This window comes from Erpetoichthys calabaricus, chromosome 10 (genome assembly GCF_900747795.2).
Source record: "Erpetoichthys calabaricus chromosome 10, fErpCal1.3, whole genome shotgun sequence".
Classification (NCBI taxonomy): domain Eukaryota; kingdom Metazoa; phylum Chordata; class Cladistia; order Polypteriformes; family Polypteridae; genus Erpetoichthys; species Erpetoichthys calabaricus.
This window is the reverse complement of record NC_041403.2, coordinates 84,015,641-84,030,226: the sequence shown is the minus strand read 5'-3', so window position 1 is coordinate 84,030,226 and position 14,586 is coordinate 84,015,641. Positions and strand designations below refer to the sequence as shown.

General features: G+C 37.5%; 1 protein-coding gene across 1 annotated transcript in view; it reads right to left on the bottom strand.

Moving 5' to 3' along the window:
• Nucleotides 1-14,586, bottom strand: part of LOC114659194 (collagen alpha-1(XXIV) chain) — a 338,513-nt gene that overhangs the window by 271,246 nt on the left and 52,681 nt on the right. Inside the window, exon 3 of the mRNA XM_028811519.2 lies at nt 4,217-5,577. Within this exon, the coding sequence (XP_028667352.1) occupies nt 4,217-5,577 (1,361 nt within the window). The remainder of the gene's footprint in view (nt 1-4,216; nt 5,578-14,586) is intronic.

Genomic DNA, 14,586 nt, shown 5'->3' with positions numbered 1-14,586 from the left:
TTAACTCATGGCTACTAAAGTTGATCATACTGTGTGACACTTTACAACTGTCTATACTAAAAGAAAAAACTGATGAACATCAAGCTGGCAAATGCAGACTGCATAAATTTGGTGAGGTCAGTTTGAAAAGGTGAGTGTAACAGCATTGAATGTTAAATATACATGTAATATAGCTCAAACCAATTATTAACCAATGAATCATCACGACAACAAAGGAACAAAACAAATATTAGTCTTATTTTTATTATTTCTATAGTACATTAAAAAATGATAAAATTAGCATAATAATCAAATATATGTAAAGCATACATTGGTATAAAACTTATTTTTGGTGTCCTTGAAGAATTCAGCTTTAATAGAAAATATGTACACATGTAAGTATTCTCTATAATTAGTTTTGCAGGATAATGTGCTGTTTTGTGCTGTGTGAATCATATGAATAAGATAGGGAATTTTAATCAGTGTCAACATGACACAAAAAATTGTAATCTGGGACTATAAAATGAGACGTGTTCAGCTTTCTTTTTATATCACAGGCAATACAGGAAAATTTTAAGCCCCAGTAATGAAAATGGTTTAACTTACCAGGACTGTACATTGGGTTGCTAATATACACAGTTAATATAAAAATATTCCTAGGATTGATAGGTAATACTTCCTTAAACATGGAATAAAATTCACTTAACTAAGGTATTCAGAAATGTATACAAGATCTTAAGCTTTAATTCAATAACTATAAGTTAAATATTATTGACATTACTTATTTTTTCACAATTGGAACTAGGTGATGCCTTTATTATGTGAAGCTGTATTTAGTAATTTAACAAATAAAATACATCTCCTTTAAGACTTGCCATTTCAGAAGCAAGATCCTACTGGGTTCAGAAGGCACATTCTGAAATGCTTTTTGTCCATCACTACATAATATAATGACATATAGCTTAAGCAATACTAGGAATTAACTACAAATCACCATTCTCATCACTGGTATAATGGCCAGTTCCCCAAAAATCTTTTTCCTTTATTCTTCTCGGCCCTTGGCATCCTTTGGGGTAAAACCAAAACTTTCCATATCATCTGACACCACCTCCCACCATGTCTCCTTTGGCTTTATCTTCTTTGCCCCTATCTTGGTGCACCTCTTCACCTAATAATCCACTGTGTTTTGTCCCAAATGCCCAAAGCATCTTAGTCTGTTTCTCCTCAGCATAACACCCATCACCTCCACACCAAGTCTTTCTCTTAAATGGCAATTCATCATCCTCTCAGTCAGTGACATTCTCCACATCCATCAGGTCATTCTTACCCTTGATATTTTCAGCTGTTTCATCTTCTACTATTCATTGACCATATACAACACTTCTCCTCAAACAGCTTTCAAAACCTTTACAATGCCATGGAGACTCATTTAGAAATCAGGTTGGGAAGAGCTACTTGAATTTCATCCATGCATCTCTCAACTTTGCTATCACTGCTGTGTCAGCACCTCTTTCTACACTGAACATGTCACCTCAATAGCAGAATGTCCCTACTTTCTCCAAAACAACTCCATTGTTGAAAGCTAAATTTACACATACTATATCAGCACTCTGCACCCCTCTCTCACACAGTATCTACAAACAAAGGTCACATTTACAAACTTTATGACCAGGGTAGAAAATAACATTTTTAAAGAGTTATGTTTTGTCTCCACTTACTGAAATGAGGTGGCATTTTATAAGAAAATGTGACATTTTGCAAAATATGCAAAAAACATTTTACCCTCTCATTCCAGCGAGAGTGACTTATTTAAAGTCTTATCAATAGCAGAAAATAACAAATTAGTTTTCTTTAATTGCAAAAAATGTCAAAACATAATTAATAAGTGTTTTAGACCAGTGAAACAATTTGACATATTTAGAAAACAGTAATTTCTTAGCATAATTCTGCATTTCAATTACCACATTTATTTTACTGGAAATCGTATGGCTAATTTTCCAGGGAAATGTTTTGCTCCTGCTCTTGTGTTTTAAAAAGTATAATTGTTTAATTTGGGGGCCTTTAATCCCTTGATTATTTCCAAATATGCTTCACACCACATCTTCTATGCACCCACATTTAAAAACCCATGCAGAAGACTGAGTATCTCCAAACACCTCTACTGCACATGTACCATGGCCAAGCACCTTGGTCTTTCCTGCATTTACCTGTCCTGGGATCTCAGATGTATTTATGCAATCATAGGCTGCACAACTGGGAAGGGCACAATAGTGATGTGCCAGTGATCCTAGCAAAATTGAGTCTGCAGGGAAACTTGGAATTTTGCTTCGAATCACTAAACCATGCCATTTCTCAACCAGTCAAATTTGTGCAATTGATCCAGGAAGAATGGTATTTCAAAATATATTAGAATATATAATATATAAAATATTTTAATATCTATAACCCCCATACATTCATTTCCTCTGCAGCTTTGTGGCAATATAGACACAGGGACTGCAATTCACATCAGGTGGAAGGAGAGGGATTTCATTAGTGCCTACAAAGTTTAAACAGGAACAATAGCAAAAGCATGATGTTATCAAACACAGAAACTGGGGCATTTTTTTCCTCAATTGCTGGAATAACAATTTCATTGCCTTGCTGGATTACAGCTTTTATTTTTTATGTTTACCCCTACTGCAAATGCTTTCCAAAGTCCATGCATTCAATATTTATTAGTTTTCACATCCATGCACATCTTTTCACTATTTAATAATTCTAAAGGCATCATTCATTTCTGGTGTGCTCATAGTTCCTGGTTAGGGTTAAGAGGCATATGGGGTTTTCCCCGTTAAAATACTGTCCTCACCAATCTTTGTGAAAGGAAAGGAAGAGAGAATTAGTACCCTTCTGTCAAACAACATATTGTGGAAAATTTACAATACAATTTACTCATTCCTGCTTTGTTTTGTAGTTATCAACAAACTAAAATCAATAAAATACAGAACCTAGGAGCTTTGATGTTTCAGGAAGCAATCAGGAACTTTTAAGGCTTTTGTTTTGGATATTATTGGTAAAACACTTTTTAAAAATAAAACTACTAAATACACCTTGAGTTACAAAGTGTCTGGGACAAATAGAATCATGCAAAAAATTTTACAAATAACATATATCCATTCATCCTGCGGTGGGTTGGCACCCTGCCCAGGTTTGGTTCCTGCCTTGTGCCCTGTGCTGGCTGGGATTGGCTCCAGCAGACCCCCGTGACCCTGTATTCGGATTCAGCGGGTTGAAAAATGGATGGATGGATATATCCATTCATTTTATAACCCACTTAGCTGGAGCAGCGTCATGGGGAATCTTGAACCTATCCTGGCAAGCATCAGGCACAATGCAGGAACAATCCCTTGACAGGCTGCCAGACCATTGTAGGGTAAACACACAAATCAGAGTCTGTTTACCATCACCAATCCACCGAACCTTCATGTTTTTGTACTGTGGAAAGAAACTGGAGCACCCGGAGGAAACTTTGTGGACATGGGGAGAGCATGCACACTCCACACAGCAAGCACTCAAGACTTGAACTCCAGTCCCTTTATTGCATAGAAGCAATGCTACTACAGCATCACCGTATAGTCCATTAAAAATAACTAGTTTTAAAAATACTAAACTGATTTATCTAACCTCAGTGTTTTCTCATTATTTGTCGTCTTGTGACCCACTTTTATCTTTTCATGTTTATTGACAATCCACAAGATTAGGCGGTGGGGAGTCCCCCTTCATGAAAGGACTGGGAATGTAAGAGCAGGTGTGAGGGGGGTCACCTTAAGTGAATCGAAAGTGTGATTTTCCAGAGCGGGCTTATGACCCCTTGGTGAATTGAATGAGAATGGACAAGCAGGAGATGGGTCCCCATTTGTGAAAGATTTTCAGATACAAACATAGATAAATATTGCACAGTGCTGTCAATTACTTAGGCAACCCACCGAGACCACTAAATGTAATATTACAGGCAGGTGCATAGCTAGACATGGAGTAGTCTATTACACTGTAATTAGTATTATGTTAAACTTTTGCACAGAATTTAGGAATTTCTGATACCTTTATACGTGATAGGACAAAATATAATTGACATTTGTTCATTAAAGGTGGCAGAACACAGGAAAGTGGGGCAGGAATTCACCTTCAGCATCTGGAGCAGGCATTACTGTACTGAATATTGCTGTACATATTAAAAAGCAACAACAAAACTTACTGGTGGTCCTGGATCACCCTTTGGTCCCGGTATGCCACTGTAATCTTCAGAATAGTCAAGATCTCCATCGCCGTATTCATAACTTTCTATATCAAAGTCATAAGCTCTTTCAGTGTTATAATTGAGATCAGTGTAGGATGATTCTTCCCAGGGATCCACTTGGTTGATAGATGATGTTTCTCTATATAATGTTGTGTTGCCTTTCATCTGAATATCCATAAACTTATCAGCCTGTGCATTAGCTTTGGTTTCATTTATAAAGCTATCTTTTATTCTTTTTTGCCTTAAAGGAGATACAAGAGGAGAAAACTCATCACCTTTAGGAAGTGCAGTTATTTGCTTTTCATCTTCTGTGAAATTGTCTGTATGACTTTTCTGGGGCTCTGCTCCCCTCCCTGAGGCAGCTTTCTTTTTCTGTTCAGTACCCCAATCAGTCTGTAATTTTTCAAAAACCTGACCTGCAGAGTTACTAGTTTCAACAGTATTTGGATGCAGTAACTGAATTGTTTTAACATGACTATCCTCATTGTTTCTTTTAGAATATGCTGCCAGTTCCTTCTCTGGACTGAAGATTTGATGTACCTGTGGGTTGTTTTTAACTGGATATGTCATATAGTTAGGTTTAGTGATATTGTGAAAGAAAGGATTTAAAGCTCTGTTTTCAAGCTGCAAGTCTGGTAAGTTTTGAAATGAAGCACTTGATGTTGGAGTAACCAGAGTTGGTGAAGATCGGTATGTATCAGCAAGACGACACTGTTTTTTCAAATAATTGCAATAATTTGCAGCTGCCTGCGCAGAGGGATAAATGTCCAGTTGACATATTATGCCTTCAAATTGAACTGTTTTGAAGTTCATCCTTCCTAATGTAAATAAACCATTAGAATCCAGTTTCTGTGGCCTCTCAAATATTTCCTTAATGGAATGCTTCTCTCCACAATTAGCATAAAAAGAAACAGATTGCTCCTGGACACCAATAGCAAATGAGTGCCAATGTTCATCATGTACATTGTAATTAAAATAAACTGATTTCCTTTCGGTAACATAAACGACTATCTTCTTTGGTAAAAGCTGAATTCCAAACTGTAGTCTGTTTTTCTTATTTCTAATGCTGAAAAGAAATGCATTGTTCACTCTCTGGGAGCATATACTAACAATAATTGTAAATTCATTTCCAAATCCAGGCCGAAATATGCCTGAAGTTGAAGTTTCAATACGTGTGTCTCTCAATAACAGAACTCCTGTTCTTAAAAATAGAACACCCTGAGGGAATGATGAAGTAGCTGGGGTTGGAAAAATTGTCTGACTTGAGAAATGTCGTCCTCTGTTGTCTGTAAGGCCAAGATGATGAAGAATATCGACACCTGCAAGAAAAGAGAAAAAGAAAAAAAAAACAGATTAACATTTTTTTTACATTTATTAACAATGAGTTGCAAATGCTGTAAATTCAATTTGGCTGATTGATACATAATTTTAAAAACTTTGATTATTAACAAATTAGCAAAAATCTAAAGGTACAAACTTGATACAAAATGATAGAGGATCAGACCAATTTAAAGCATAGGTAAAAAACAGTTTTTTTATGAAAACACTATGGATAATCATTAATTTATTATGTGTACAATATCAACATGTGACTGAATATACAGCATTCTCAAGTTTGAGGTGAAAATATTTAACAGTCTTTTTCAAATTTGGAGTAATGAACTAATAGCCACAATTATAAGCCACAAAGATGACATTTGTTTAGTTAAACTGCTACATGCAGCTTTGATTAAGACAGCAAGTCTGCAGAACATAAATTATGTTGCCTCAACTATAACAAAGCATAACTTAAATAATTCAGACCTTATCATTTAATATGTTATTTTAAATGATCAGATATTTACACTCTTAAAAAACGTATTTGAATTTTGTTCTATATTTAAATGAAAATTACATTAAAAATACTTAATTAATAGGAAAGTTAAGCTGTTCGGGGTGATTGTTTTTAAATAAAAGTACTGAATATACCTTAATTAACAAAGCAAGTGTCTGGGCAATGAATATACGCCACAAATCAACAAAAACATAACTTTGCAAATATTGATCTTATGCTTTATGCAAGGTGTTAATTTTTTAAATAATCACTATTATATGGTACCTTCCTGTGAAACAAAGAGAGAAAGCCTCACATTACAAAAGATAAAGTAAGAGAGGAATATTGAAAGAAAGAATGGAAGATATTAAAAAAGTAGACGAGACTTTTTAGCCTGGGACAAGACATGACTTTTTCAGAGAGATACTTTCACGTCCTGCAAGACGAGACTTTGTGCCAAGAGATTTAACAATGTCCGGGGCCAGAAAAAAGATAAAAAGTACATGACAAAGCAGAACGTCATAAAGAATTCAAAAATGTTGGCGCAATACACATGTAGAGCAGGTTAGAGATAACAAAAGTACTAAAATTCGAAAGTCTCAAAACAATGATAGTAAAGATCGCATTAGCGCAAACAAATGGAAATTAGTACTCGGTGAAATAACAGAACAGCGAAAAGAGATCGAATATATTGTTCAGATTTAAACTTTAAGTCGGAAACTTGTAGATCTTCTAATTTGTGTTGCCATCAGGGAAAAGTAGTGTTTCTTCCCAATGAAGAGACGTATCCGTGAGAATTAAAACATTTGTTGTTTGGGGAAAGTGAAATCCACATATGCGAGCGGCAGAGATGCGAAGTGTTGGGGGGGGGAGGGGGGGATTTGAGGGGTTTGCATGGCAGGTGAAGCAAGCAGGGGGCGAAGTCCCATAGTTAAATTAATTGTAAAGTCAATTTTGAACAGCCATATGCAAACCAAAACTCAACATTCATCAGTAATACTCTGGAATACCCACTGGTTTGTCATAGTGGAGTACAATGATAGAAAATGTCAAGCACCAGGTTTTTTTTAATCAAATCTTTAATGAAAAACATAAAAATCCAACAATGTAGAGACACAGAAAGAAAATTTAAATATAATAAAATAATAACCCTATGCTCAGCTCCTGGCCCATTCCCCCTACAGGCCACAACCCATAACCATAAACCAACACTTTAGAGTTGAAAATTCTAAGTAACAAAAAAATGAAGCCTAAAGTGAAGTGACAAGTTAATTATTTTAACAGCTGAGAGAGCAGCAAATGCCTCACATCAACATAATTGGAGGGAAAATTTATTTACTAGCCACTGAAGAATCTTTTTTAGTATGTCTTCTATGTAAGTTAAATTCCACATTCAGAATGAATTAATTTAATTCAGAAGTAATTTGGTACTCAGAACTGGGGTCCACCATATAAGGAAGTTAGCTTTATTAATAAGTAAAATGTCCACTATCATGGATGATAATTTCTCATAAAAGTCTAGTTCTTTAAAAGAAATACATTAAAACACCATTGAGGTACTCATGAGGCAAAATGTGAAAAATGTAATTCAGCTAGAGCAACTTTATGATCTGGAAGGAACAAAAGTTCAAGAATGGAATCTGACAGTAAGGTGAATAAAGACTAAGATAAAAATATAGTCAGTTCTTGAGTAAGAGTGGAATCACACAAATCATTACTAAAATAAGGTCCATACACACTCTTGAACACTCACACTCAGGGCCCTCACCAGACTGTCAGAACTGCACAGTCAAAAGTAACGGAGAGCAATAATTCCTTTTAAACACATTACATAATTTAATAATGATAGTAACCACCAGATAAATGAGGAGAGGTGGAAGAGCAGGTATGTCACTAAAGCTGTAACATCTTGTAGCTGATCCCATATCCAGGCAGCAAAAACAGCATCCACATTACTACAGAGAAGATATTAAGTTAACTACTAGACAACTTGGCTTGGTTCGGCATTCTGGCCTGGATGGACGATTCCTTACCTGGCTGGGAGGCCTTTTAAATGGAAGGATGTGGGTGGACGGGCATCCCGACCAAGTTGGCCAGTGGTACCTATCCCAGTCAGGAGACCTTTACAATGGATGGACAGAAGGAAACCGTTTACCAGGGCCTCCAGTACACTGGGTGACAACACCCCTCTGGAGTGTTTCCCGTACGGGCGCCCATAGTACTGCATAGGATTTGTAGTTTTGATGGGCAGCCCTGTTGGGGTCCTTGGGTGTTGCTAGTGGGAGCTGCTGGAAGCAGGCTCTCTTGTCACGGGGAAGATCTGCCTGACCCGGAAGTGCTTCCTTGATGTAATGTTATAGCACCAGAAATACTCCTAGGTCCTGTATATATGTAATCAGGAAAGTTGGAGTCAGAGGGAAGAGGACAAAACTCACCTGGGAAGAGTAGAGGAAAAGGGAAGAAAAGAATTGTGCTTGTGTTGTGGTTATTATTATGAAAAACGCCTTTTATTAAGGTAATTTATTATGATAAACCTTTTATTTGAACCTGAGAATTGAGTCAGTGGGTGTGTTTTGGATACTACAATTCTACTGGTCACACTGCAATATGTCATAATTTTAAGTAATTACTAAAGATTGTTACTTGCTTATTTCAAAACTTCACCCTTACAAAAAACAACCTTCATTCAGGACATGCAATCCCATTAGTGTTAATACAGTATATTGATAAATGAATGACAGGGTGAAATAAGGAGGAAACATGCATTAAAAGAAGGACACATCATCAACTGAGCCATGTGCTCCTTGTGCATACCCTGATGCAAAGTATTCATTATACAGTAATGCTTTATAATCACTGTTATTACTATACTGTTAAAAAATTATATCAAGGATCATAACTAGAACTAAGAAATATCCTGATATAACTCCATTTCCTAAAGTCACTTCACTGGCTTTCATTTAACTTTAGAGTTAATTTTAAAATCCTCCTTCTCACATCTGATTTAGTATGTCCTTAACTTACATAACTTCTTAATGTTAATATTCTAGCGAATGCATTATGATCTTAAGAGTCATGCCTGCTTACATCTTCAGGAATATATAAAACTAGACTGGTAAGTAGGACTACTGGACTCACTGAAACTAGGCCATAAAAATACATACAGTATGTGTATACACATATATGTATATATTTATTTTCTTTTGATTATACTGCATGGGTTTTGTCTGCTTGTGTTTCAATATTACAGTATATTTGATGTGTATGTTACTTGTATTTTGCCAATACTGTTTATTTGTAACTACTGTATAGCACATTGTGTATTTTATGTGGACAGACACTTAATAAGAGTGAACTTAAATGCATTGAAATTGAATAAACTGCAGTAAATGCCTGCTCAGAGTAGCTGGACATTGATATCAAATACTTTTGTCAGTTTTCTTTTCTGTGACTACAAAGAGATTACTTATATCAGTGGAACTCAAACACAGTGTTGGGGACACCATGTGGCTGCAGGTTTTTGTTTCAATCAATTTAACAATCAGCGAGTCATTTAACCTACAATTGATCTCATTTAATTAGCTGGTCTTTTTATCTTGTCTTTATTAAGAAAAGCACAGTGGTACATTAATAAGACATTTAAAAACACTGGAATTTTTCTATAGCTTTAAATGCTAGTTGTTTACATATTTATTTGCCATTTTGTGTACAGTAGTTCAATTCCTTAGTTAGTATCTTAATAATGACAATTAACAAAGAGCTGAGCAGACACCAGAATAAATGACAGTGAATACTAAAAAGGCTACTTTAGAAAATGGACGGATAGACGGATACACTAACATACTCATCAGTAAATACTGGAGTAAATAACCAGAACATCTGGAAAAATCAGAATGAATATCAGCAATAAGTTATCCCCATGTAATATATAAAAAATTAGTACATTCAAATAAAATGTCACCAGATTTCTTTATTGACCAAAACATGGAAACTGGCAAATAACAGCTTTCCTAATTAGGCTAAGAATCCAATTAATAACAAGTTCCTGCAGTTACATGGGGTTCCCAAGAGTTAGTTTGAGAATAACTGGCCTATATCATTGTGCTTGCATGTTTGTTAATCTAAATCTACCAAGTTTTTAATCTAAGAACCAAGTTTTGGTTGCCACTAAGGGGCAGTGCAGTCCTTTTTACAGCTTGATTTGTCCTTACTAAAAGGGTATTTTTTGTCTTCTTTCTTTTGCAAAAGAGTAAAGCCTGTATGTTTGGGGTGAGTGATCACAGTGCGTTGTTGCTGAACCAGTTAAACTGTCAAGCAGACAGCAGTCTGTGAGAATAATTTAAAGTCTACGTTTGAACTTTTTAGTGTTATTTATTATACTGATAGGCATTTTAAGGGTAAAGGATAACCTTATTGGCCTTAACTATAGTAGAAAAGGATACAAGTTTATTTAAGTGTAGTGGATCATTGTCAGCAAAGTCAAGAGAGTGAACAAGAAACATGTTAGAGCTTTAATCCATCACTGAAAAAATTGTGTAGGGAAAAATGGAAGTGTTCAGAAAGGCCTCCACGGATACTAAGTGGTTCATTTTGCAATAGAGAGAGAATCACATTGCCGGCCACACTAGAACATAAGCAAGCAGTGTAACAAGTTTGTGCTGTAAAAGTGATAATTGTCCTAGAGTGAGATGCTACTTGGAAGAAATCCATGTTTTTTATAGTTACATACACTTTAGGCAGAGAGAGAGAGAGAGAGAGAGAAAGAGAGAGAGAAGGGAAAAGCACAGTCATAATTCTCAATAAAACTACATTAATGAAATATTTACATAATATTCTAAAAACTTCAATAATCCAGGAAATATTTACTCATTAAAAAACCCACATTTTCCAAGAAATGTTTAATGATGAAGACAATGCAATGTCAGTCCTACATAATTACACTAATACAAGTCTGCTATCAAAGAGACTACTTTCCAAGATTTAAATCTCTAGACTGCCTCAAGATCAAAGTCATTGAATAACAGAAAAGGAATAGTTTGTCTGTGTTACAACAGAGAAGGGGAGGACTCCCCCAACACACACACACATTCGTATATGACTCAAACTACTTAAATATCAATTGGGAATAATAGTATATGTTTGTGTCCATTGAAGGGTGTAAGAATAGTTGGTTTTCCGCCAGTCAAGATATACTGTATATATTGTGGTGAGTGGCTGGGGGTGGTACCCAACTAGGACGCCCTGAAGGACCGGAGGAGGGCTTTTGCCTCCTCCAGACCACGAGGGGGTGACCACCCTGGTGGCTTTGGGGACCACAGGAACAGAGCTTAGAAGCTCAACCCTATAGGGGCCCGTGGTCACCGGCAGGGGGCGCCCCGATGCCAGTGAAGCCCTGGCCCTTAACGCTTCCACTACACCCAGAAGTGCTGGGATGAAGAAGACCAGGGAAAAGTGAGCGGACTCAAGTGGGGGGGGCTCCGACAGTGGACGTGGCGGTGAGAGCCGATCGCGTGGTGAGGGGGGAGAGAGTGAGAGGGCAGACAGGACGCCGGCTGGTGAGTGCCGCGGGTCCTAGCGCCCTACGCCCCGAGCCAGCATCTGTCTCACGCCGCTCCACAGGGACGCAGACGGGACAGGGTCTATACCTCTCCCATAGGGAGACCCAAACCATCACGGAGTCCCAGAGAAAGAGGAGAAACCGAGGGAAGAGAGCCGGTTCCTCCAATAAGAGATTACGTGAGGAAGGCTGCTCACGTCCAGAGAAGGACCGACCTCTGCGGAGGCAGAGGGAAACCCCAGAGTCGGCTGTGATGACGGGGGTGTGAGTGCTCCCGCCTGTTGTCCCAACTAGGGGGGCAGACCACGAGGGGGCGATCGCCCTGGTAGCTTTGGGGACCTTGGGAACAGAGCTTAGAAGCTCAACCCTACAGGGGCCCATGGTCACCGCCAGGGGGCGTCCCGATGCCTGTGGAGCCCTGGCCCTCAGCACTTCTGCCACACCCGGAAGTGGTGGGGGGAAGAAGACCAGGGACACCCGGAGTACTTCTGGCTGCACAGCCAGCACTTCCGCCACACCTGGGAGTGCTGGTGGAAGGTTATCGGGAGGCACCTGGAGCACGTCCGGGTGAACTTAAAAGGGGCCGCCTCCCTCCATTCGATGGCTGGAGTTGGGAGGAAGAGAGACAGAACTCCGGAGGAGAGGAGTATTGGGTTGTGTGCTGCATTTTCACTGTAAATATTGTAAATAAAGCGTGTCTGCCTGTCTGTGTCTGGGCTGTTCCCCACAATATATATATATATATATATATATATATATATATATATATATATACTAGCAAAATACCCGCGCTTCGCAGCGGAGAAGTAGTGTGTTAAAGAGGTTATGAAAAAGTAAAGGAAACATTTTAAAAATAACGTAACATGATTGTCAATGTAATTGTGTTGTCATTGTTATGAGTGTTGCTGTCATATATATATACATATACACATATACACACACATATACAGATATATTATATATACATATACACATATATTTTTTATATATATATATATATATATATATATATATATATACACATACATACATACATATACACACATAGATGCACTTACAATAACATAGAAATCAATATAAACAACATTAACATCATTATCATATGAGAATATGAAGTAATATATAAGAAGCACATTTCATATAAATATAAATTATTAAACAGTAAAATCTTCTTCTATAATTTGCTACCGTGGCTTTTCGTTGGTCTGTCCAGGATTTTAAATGACATGTAGCTTGCAAACCGTTTCACGTATTGACTTGAAATGTGGTACACATATAATACGTCACGTCTGCTATCCGCTTTATGGGTGATGAATGTATTACTCTTTTTATGTTTATTTTATTTTAGAATCAACTCCTATCTGCGCACACCAGGGCGGCCGTGGGCAGATGCGTATGGTGTATTCAGTCCATGTTATCGTGCATTGCGCTGTCACTGGTATTTTGATAAAAGAATTTGAACAATATATAAGAAGCGTATAAATTATTAAACAGTAAAACATTAACATTTAAGAAGTAAAGTTACATTGAGTACTACTGCAGTGCCTTCGGGTATACCTCATTTTTTCTTTGCCCATTACATGCTTAAATGTATACATTTTTTGGTGTACCTACCCGAGAACACGCGACATATAACCGACCGTGGGAGAAGCATGGATTTTAAACACGCGTTGAGTTCATCTGCTGGTCTCCCTCGTGGAATAACTGGTAATGTTTGACTAAAATCTACAGCGAGTAAAACGACATTACCTCCTTTTTTTTTTTTTACGATCTCTGAGATCTTGCTTTTTTCGGTTCAAGGCTTCATAAGCTCTTTTATGTTCAATGTTGTACTTAATAAGTACTAATTATCCCAAACCATCATCTTTGAATGTTGCAAGACTTTCGCCTTGTATGTAGATCTTACATTCATTGCATTCCTAGTCTGAATCACAATCTGATTGTATGGGTGGTTACCTGGCACTGTAGGGTTGCCACTCGTCCTTTAAAATACGGAATCGTGCCGCGTTTGAGAATTAAATTGCGCGTCCCGTTTTGAATCAATACTGGACGGGATTTATCCCGTATTTTTTTTATCATTTTTTTTTTAAAGCAGCGTCTCATGCAAATCATCCCACACGCATTTTATGAAGATGCCTCCTTTCCTACTTTTGATTGGGTAATACTTGATGTCATCGTTAGTTTGATTGGTGTTTTTAACTGTCCAGTGAGGAGGGCGTGTCTTTTAAGTACAGTCTGCAAAGTGTTGGCACTGAGATGTTGCATCAGCGCCATAGTTGAAGCCCCTAACGTTGCGGGGAGCAAGTCGGCTAACATCCGCCATGTGCCGTCTTTCAGTTGCGAGAAGCAGATCATAGAATGGTTGAAACTGTTGCCCCTAACGTTGCGCCACGGCGTGTGCTTCGTTTATACCTCGTGTCTTCTCATTAAACTTTTATCTCGCGAATATGTTATTGCAATCCGCAGCGGGAGCGTTTCTATAAACTTAATTTAAACTTACGTTTTACACCGTGCTTTGTTTCCCTTATGAACATGCTTGTATGCTTAACTCGCTCCGTTCTCAATTGTTTAATTAATTTTTTGCTCTTCGCTGTTTGCGGCTGTTCCTCCATTTCCCCCTACTTCGTTCTTTTATCTCGCGAATATGTTATTGCAATCCTTAACGGGAGCGTTTCATTAAACTGATTGAAAATAGTTTTGCATTTACCTTTTTAGTAAAAGGCGAGCTTTTAAGCCTGAGAAATCACCCCGTAAATGCACACGTTTAATTGGACATGTGTTAATATGTATGGTTACACAGTATTAAAAGACAGTGAACAACGTCAGTTACCTTTCTTCCCGCGTTTGATAAAAGGTGAGCTTTTAAGCCTCAGAAATCACCCCGTAAATGCACACGTTTAATTGCACGTGTTAATATGTATGCTCACACAGTATTAAAAGACAGTCAAAAATTAACGT